At 38.3% G+C, this 8657-nt stretch overlaps 1 protein-coding gene across 1 annotated transcript in view; it reads right to left on the reverse strand.

Moving 5' to 3' along the window:
* The window catches only part of malrd1 (MAM and LDL receptor class A domain containing 1), a gene marked incomplete in the record, with an annotated part of 51176 nt that extends 42722 nt beyond the window's left edge, over positions 1-8454 (reverse strand). The window contains 9 exon segments of the mRNA XM_014013325.1: positions 512-879; positions 1269-1374; positions 3212-3364; positions 4026-4157; positions 5771-5867; positions 6964-7134; positions 7209-7297; positions 7398-7526; positions 8201-8454. Of these exon segments, the coding sequence (XP_013868779.1) occupies positions 512-879; positions 1269-1374; positions 3212-3364; positions 4026-4157; positions 5771-5867; positions 6964-7134; positions 7209-7297; positions 7398-7526; positions 8201-8375 (1420 nt within the window).
* Between the last annotated feature and the right edge of the window lie 203 nt (positions 8455-8657).

The raw sequence follows: 8657 nt of genomic DNA on the forward strand, positions 1-8657 counted from the left end.
CTCTTGGACCAAGCTGTTAATGACGGAGCGGGGTTGTGTGTGCATGTGTGTAAAGTCAGTGTTGTCTGCGGACAGTGGAGAGGAGGAGGAGGAGGGAGCAGCTCAACATTACCTCAGGCTCTGAGACATAAAATAACATTAAAGCTGCTGAGTTTTTGATTTAAAAAATCTTCGTCTTTATCCATGATGCAAATGAGACAATATTCTTGAAGATGAAATCCGAGGCAGTGATTGGTCCAWGTCKGGGKKTTTTCTAACGACGTCATCCAGGATCAGCTTTGTGGCACAGCCAGGTGTCGCAAATCAGCTCTAAGACTGACACTTAAGAATTACTCCTACACTTCGCTTAAAGTGAGATTGAGACGCTTGATAACTGACTTTTGCTCTCAGCTTTTAACCACGAATTTTTTTACACTTAAGTCCACTCTTAGCAGCATTCTTAAGAATAATTCTAAGACGTTTGATAAATACGGGCCCTGATCATTCGCAACGCAAAACTGAAGAAACTCACAGCATCCTTCTTCATCTGATCCATCTCCACAGTCATCCACGAGGTCACACAGCTGCAGATGCTCCACACACACTTTGGTGCGCACGCAGTGGAAATGTGTGTCCGSTGGACACTCGGACACCGCCGGCGGCATCGAACAATTACTGAAGGAGACGTCATCGAAAGCGGAAATGCCGTCAAACACGCCGAGGCTGATTTTGGAGAAGGCGATCTGGAAGGGCTGAGTGATGCGACCCAGCTGAACGGTGACCTGATTCCAGCGCCTCCCCTGGTCGTACAGCGTCTTCCATATCACCGTGTTGTTTTGGGCTTCTTTAAATTGAAGGTACATGTCAGCAGCCCCAACAGATATGCCTGAGTTATAATGCCTGAAAGGATAAGAGAAAGATGGCGGCTGAATTTGTAATGACAGTAATACTCAGTCATGGTAAGACGTGAATTCCTAGATATTTTGAACGCAGTTTTTTGCTCACTAAATCAAACACAGCATTTATTATCCACCAGATGTGTCTGTTTATAGATTTCCTTCAGCCACCCAGAGGAAAATGTATGTTTATATGATGGTGCTATAGAACTGTCTAAATGATAGATTTAAATRCATATCTTGTCCCTGTATGTCACTGAGGAAGAAGACATTTACAGAGCAGAATATCAAGGGTCTATGAATCTGTAAAGTGAATAATGCCTGAWAGAAAGAWAWKRAMMAMYYYKRARGKTTKSMWKRAAAAAAGACAAAAAKGTTCAYATTGTTTCTCACCAGAAGGTCATGGTGCACCCAGGGGCTGACTGCTGGAACCAGGGCCCTAGGAGGACGGCATTCGGATACAGACTGCTGCTGTACTTCAGTATAAACATGAAATGACCTAAAGCCAAAGAAATCAGAGGATTAGTGCATCTGCTGTATTCTCTGAGGTCATTTGTTTGTCCAGTCAATTGGTAAATCACATTTAAATTAAAAAAAAAAGATGTCTCAAACAGGTATGGGAGCAGAAAGAAAAGGATTAACGCTCGTCCTCCCAAACTGGAGTTTCTGCCACACAGATTAATTTTATCTTGCTCTGCCTTTGGGATTCTGTCCRCTGGTTATTCTGTCCATTAACGTTTCGATGGTAACAGTGTCATTAACCATAAAAGCGCAGGGTTTAATTAAAGCAAGCCTTTGAGACACTGCTCCTTGTTTGGTTCATGTTTTATGTCCATTACCTGGTCTGGAGAGGATAAACTGAGCGATGTAACGTCACTGAAATGAGCTGGAGCACAGGAAACACATGGATGTAATAAACAACACATCAGTGGCTGAATGAAAACAGAACTTTAGAGAAGAGGCCAACAACACCGGTAGCCTGATCCACGATTTCAGATCTGTTTTAAACCGAGCATGTTGTTTTTATTATTTTATATTAAGGAGTGCTGCGATCTGTTTTTGTTTCTTTTTATTGTTTTATTTGTGTGTGTGTAGTTGTGTGGATTTATGCTTTTTGTTCATTTTTTTCTTTGTTTTGTTCTGTTGTTTTGGATCATCATTGATTGTTGGACTTATTAGAGGGTATTCTGGGTTTTTCTCCCAACTTCTTTTAGCCATGCTTTTCTGCTCATTCTTATAATAGTCATATTTGTCTCTTGTTTATTTTCTGTCCCTTCAGTGTAAACACGTTTTTATTTCTTTTTGTTAATGGGCAGATCCTCCTGCTATTTTTCATCTTTATTTTATGCTTGATTCTTGACATTTTGGTTTTATGTTTTTGAAACCCTCCCTCTGCAGCTCCTTCAGCTTATAGTGCATAGCACAGTATACAGTATAGTACAGTAAACTGGATAATTACCTTTACCAGCTTGCCTTATGTTTTTTTCAAAATAAGCCTTTTTGTCGCTTCTAAACCACATAATCGTGGTTTTTTTTTTTCAATAAGTTATGACTATTTTAGGTAAAAAACAAAAACTTTAGAGAAATAGCCTCTGAAGCTGTTCACATAAAAAACTGATGTGTGATGTAAACATGCTGAATAGTATCTTCAAGTAAACAAAGTGTCATGGCGAGAAACATGTGAGCCTATTAAAATCATAGAAACAGCATGTGTATGTTGAAAGGACACGCACTGCAGTGGGTTAAGGGAATGTAACATTTGTTGCTTTAGTGACCAACAAGATGACTAACACAGTGTGTGTTTGTGTGTGTGTGTGTGTGTATGACATGTGATATGTGATAAAACAATACCATTATTTAAGATATAAGTGTGTTTTGTTTTCTGTGTAAACAGAACAAATGTCATTCTTCAGGATAACAAGAACTTTTTCATGTACCTGCATATTGTCACTGCCATTTCATAAAATGTGTGCTTGTGAGGTGTTTCTGCAGCCTCTAAATAGTTTTTTTACACCATGTTGTTCACACAACATTCATAAGAAAAACAGCAGATGGTGTTTGCATGGAGTCACACAGAAACAGGACTCTTGTTAAATCTGTGCCATAAAAAACTGAAATGCATTCAGKTAAACTACAAAAATGTGTGACATATTGCGGTGCCCTAATACATTTTTCAGTGATTGAACTTTTGCACACTCAAACAATTTCCTTATAAAACAATCATTTAATATTTAAGTGTGTTTAAATTAAATTACAGACCAACACACATAAAAATAAAAACCTTTGTGATTTTGGTTATATTTAAAGATGGCATATTTCTGGTGTTTGTTCCCGACCTTCAGTGCTGTTAGTAGAGTGGTCTGGTAAAGGAGGGTGACCATARTAGTCTGGAGGTACCACCGCAGATGATCCTCTGATCCAGTCAAAGCCGTCACCAAACGTGAGCTCATACCAGCCACATGAGCCGCTCTCAAAGTTACACTCAGAGGCTGAAACAGAAGAAGGATGAAACATAACCAAACACTTCTGGTATTTTCATTTATAAAAAAGGCTTTTTAAATAGAAAATCTACTGGACTACACTACAAATTTAGAATCGACTATGTATGTTAGCAAAATATTTCATAAACCAGTGGATGGATTTTAATGAAACGTTCAGGAATTAATTATTATATGTACATTTACAACTGTTAAACTTTTGAATACAACCCATTTAAAATGGCCACTACAGCTAACTGACCTTATAAAAAAAAGGCTATAACTCAGTCAATTTTCRGTGTGGCTGCAGCTAGGAGTAATTTAACACACAATTTAAGTGCTACTCTGTGCAAGATCTTTGCTGAAAACTTTAACTGTTGGTATGGATTATGTAGTCTTGTCTGATCTCTCAAATCTCTTTAAAATGAGAATGTTAAAACAAAARCTTCCTCAGAACCTAATGTTAGATTGTGATGCCAACCAAATATTGGTTTTACATTCAGCCAAATTATAACATAGCATAATGTAAACACAAGTGTGAGTATGCACAATAAATAACCCTAAAAAAATCACTATTCTTAAGTGTGTTTATATCGATTTTATGAGACACATAATCTCCAACAGCTCTCAGGCCTATCAGAAATAAAATGTGAATAAGTCRAAATGTTCTCACGGCAGTTGGCTTCATCCTCTCCACTAGAACAATGTGGCGTAAAGTCACACACTTTGCTCTCCTCGACACATTCCCCTTCACCGCACTGAAACCACGACGGGGGGCAGAGAGGTGGCGGGGGAGCACTGCTCTCTGCCAACACACACGTTCACAACAAGACATTAATACGAGTGATGGGACGGCAGCATTCAGGCGTAAGAGGCTCTTATAGCTGAAGGAGATCTTTAATTCGAGCTATAGATGTTCAGGTTGACTCCTGTCAGGTAGTTTTAATCATTAAAAAGGCGCTCCGAGGAAATCAGGATAGATTATTATAAATGAGCACAGAGAGCAGTGAGTACATTTGTGGTGTTACGGGAAATTAGACTCAACTGTGCAGTAATGTATTAGGTTATGAGATTCTGATCAATAATATGTCTAAGAGTCCATCTCTTAAATTAACTTCATTCCAATTACGAAAAGTATTGCAGTTATAACTGAAAATAGCCCATGCTTGAAAAAACAAAGCTTTTGGCTACCTACTGACAGTAGTTATTTAAAAATTGGAGTAATAAAGCTGTTTTGATCTTCATCTCTGCCTGAAAGAATAGAGAAAATCCTATTTCCATTTTTCTGGAAGGATGAAATTAATCTAATCTCACTATAAACCATATGACCAAAACATCTTACATGTTTCAGTGACACATATACTTTTAGCGACTTGTACTCAAACAGTAAAGCAAACCTAATCCTGAGCCTCCTCAAACTTCTTGAGTGACTGCATTTTTTTAATTAAATTATTCCAACAATTAAAGGAGACGTGTCATGCTTTAAAATTCTTCTTTTTCTCATTTAAATCATTCAGTTGGGGTCTGTATAAAGTGGAACATCAATGCTTTGGTCTGAATTCCTTCTTATTGTAGCGCCACAAGCCCCTCTTTCACCCCTTTTCTGAGGCGTGTCTCAGATCAACTCGTTTTGAGGCTGTGTTTTTAAATCAAAATGAGGCGCTTCACACCCCCACCTCCTTCCAGCTTCCAGAGTGGCCCATTCTAGCTTGATAGAGGGGTTGAAGTTGTAGTTGGTCACAAATACTCTGATGTAATAGTTCAGTAAATGTCATAGAAAATAGAGAAAACTGTACGGGTTGATAAATATAACCCAAACAGAATATAAAGATATTGACACATTACCGAGAGAAACTAAATTCAACTTTTCTGCACTCCTAGAGATTCAAAGTACACAACAAAATAGTGGATTTTACAGGATATGTCCTCTTTAAAAGTTTTAGCTTCGACTCCTTTCATTTATGACATTAGCTGTGCCAGAAAATGCCATGTAAAGCCTAAGAAACCTGAAGGCCACTGTTCATTTTATGTACAGATACCAAGAGTGTTATCCAATACTGGATGAATTATAGCAGCTGTAAAGACGCTACAGCTGGAGGCTGCAGCTGTCCATCACCAAAACACATGTTCAATCCCATTCAAAGGGCCGGGTACACCGTGCTTTATCAACCTCATGGAGCAAGACGCAGGCACAAACAAATTCATACACCGTGAAACTGACTGGTCCATATTCAGCACAAGAAAATGAACAGTAAACACAGACATTCTGTTATAAACATCACTCTGGCTCGTGTTATGCCATCGACATTCAAAACAAGTTCTTGGTCTGTTTATGTGTGGTGGTATTTCAAAATGTCATGGTCTGAACTCGTCTTGTGTGTGTGTGTGTGTGATGACACGTTAGAACGGTAGGAGTACCAGGTACAACCAGGCAGCCAGGACCAAAGGATAAATCATCAATGGCCAAGACCTCAGAGGCGTCACTGCTGGCTGAAAGTTCCCCTCGAATTACCACCTGGTGGAGACCAAAGACAAAATAAATCAGTCACAGCTTATATAAAAATATTTTGCCTTAGCAAAAATGAGAACCGAGGTTTGCTTTGGTCTCGTGCATTTTCAAGACAGAAAGGGTAAATTATCTTTACAGGTACTAGTTTCACTGTTTTCCATAAGCCTTTATACGACCTTCAGTTCTCAGACCTGACATCAGAACAGTGACATAAAAGCACTGATCAAAGTCCATGAAAAAGCTTTATCTACACCAGCTCTGTACGTTTACAACCTGGTGTTTATGACTAGTCCAAACAGTCTGTCCTGTTTTGTCTAAATACAGATTTCCATACAGGTTTTCTGAATAGTTTCATTCCTCCCATTGTAAGAAGCAGTCAAAATGTAAAAATTACCATTTTTTAAATATTTGCCATTTTCTCATTACCCTCTAAAAAACTGTGGAAGTAAAAAATAGTTATATGGTCATGTTTGTGTACTGATAGTTATGGATAGAAAGGAAATCACAGCTGATCAGGCATGTTGTCTAAATGTGATATAGAGCTAAATCGTGCTGACTAACAAAAACTATGAAATTCGAAGTAGATCACAGTAATGAAGCAGAAAGTGAATGTCAGAAGGACTGACCTCTTTTCATCACTAACACTAAAGCAGATGGTAAAAAAATAAAAGGTGACACTCTGAGATGCCCTGAAATGAACTAAAGGACACTAACAGCAGGTTTCAAAGAGATCCAGATGGTCTCTTGAGGGGCCGATTGGGTCAAAACCTTCCCTCTGCAAGACTCCAACTCMTTTCTGCCATGATGGCTTTCTTTCAATAAACTATATACTATGTACATCCTTAATACCTAAGAGATTAAAAAACCCATCATATTCAATATTTAATATTTAATACCTAATACTTAATACTTAATACTTAATACTTAATATTTAATATTATGTCCAATACAAAGAAGCATTACATTTGACATTATATTAATTTAATATGGTGCACATTTTGTGTAAAATGTCTTGAATGAATATATTATAGACATTCATAATGTTTTTAGTTTGCAGTTTTATCATAATAGACATCTATATAAAACTAAAATAGGAAATTACCTGAAAACTGTGTTTATCAGAGAAGCTGATTACACTCCGCTGCCATGTTTCTGTCTGCAGCTGAGTGGAGCTTTTCCAAACTCCAGTGGTCTGACCCTSTGAATGAGGCTGAGGCTGAACCAGAACCTCAATTTCTCCATGTGCTGCCCCAACATAATGGTAGAAACTCATCTGATGAATAAGAACGACATCGTGTTAGGGTARTCCTGACTTTACCATATGGTGGGCTGAGAGTGGGCTGTTACCTGGCAGGWGGAACTGGGCAGGAAGACTGGACTGTTCAGGTCTGCAGTGGTTCTTTTTCCTCCGACGGCCAGAAGAGACAGAAAATGTGCTGAGGACGAGAAGGAAAAYGCATAAAGAAGAAAATCTTTGCAACATGTCATTTGTGTGCGGTCTGATTTAGCCGTGCTGGGTGGGTTTGCTGCTCCAACCTGAGGTGTTGGTGTGGTCCTGTCCAAGTCCTGCAGCCTCACTCGTTCTGATCCACTCAGAGAGAGCCTCAGAACTTTGGGTGAGGCTGCAGAATCCATCCTCAAAATCACACCTCGTATATGCAGAACCTGCAAGACAAAACGAACTGTTTATTTTACTTTTACTCTTTCTGTACAAAATACATTTTTTAAATTGTTAGATTTCTCATCCAATGTGACTTAAAAGCATTCGACCATGTAGTATGTCAACGTTAAAATAAATAGTTTTGTCTCTAATCTGCTGAAACCTACAGATGTAACATTTTTCCTCTTTTTTAGCTGTTTGTATAATATTAGACTGATGTCTGATATATGTGATTAAAATGTCAAATTCATAGTCAACAATGAAAAGTGGTATTCCACAAAGTATTTGTCAGACATGTTAAGTATCACAGTTTCTGGAACAGATAAAGCAAAAATTGAGATTTTAGACTCAAGATTATCAGGTTTTAAAGGTAATTTTGGACACTAAAATTGCAAGTACCACTCCTGAACTACTAACTAAAAACAAGCCACAGAGATGCACGATCTCTCCTCCTAGACTTTTCCTTAAATTAAAAAAAAATAAAAATGTTCAAATGTGCAATACAGAAGGATCTTTTAAAGAATGCACACTTTATTAAACACTTTTCTAAGTATAGACATTTAAAAAAATAAATAAAGTAAGGTATTTTTTTCTTACAGTGCAGCTCTACAACTTAACTTTGTGTAAAACAAAGCCAGCTGTAAATAGTACTAAGTTTGATTTGGATTGATGAACTCACAGTTCTCCTCGTCGCTGCCGTCTCCACAGTTGTCAGTGAAGTCACACACGCGGTCCTGATCCACACACGAGCCCTGACTGCAGGTGAACTCCTGGTCTGAACAGGCAGTGACGAACACCGTGTTACCCACCACAGTGAGGGTCAACAGCAGCCACGCGGACACATGTAATGCCATCAGAGAGTTCTCCTTTTATCTAAAACACCTTGTTTTCATTTTGCTTGCCTGACTTAAGGAAGTAATGCAGTGGTGATTTTCTCCACGATGGGCAGCTCCCTAATGGCAGATATCCTGAACACATGTGAAAAGTTGTTGGCGTGTTGTAAAAGCCAATAAATGGTGTTTATGGCTGTTGCGCAATAAGGTCACTTTGCTTTTTTATGTGATTCAGTCTCTAACATACAGCCACAATAAATAATCCAATAAACTCTTTTAAATTCATTATTTAATAAATAAACT

This window comes from Austrofundulus limnaeus, unplaced genomic scaffold, assembly GCF_001266775.1.
Source record: "Austrofundulus limnaeus strain Quisiro unplaced genomic scaffold, Austrofundulus_limnaeus-1.0 Scaffold100, whole genome shotgun sequence".
Taxonomy (NCBI): Eukaryota; Metazoa; Chordata; class Actinopteri; order Cyprinodontiformes; family Rivulidae; genus Austrofundulus; species Austrofundulus limnaeus.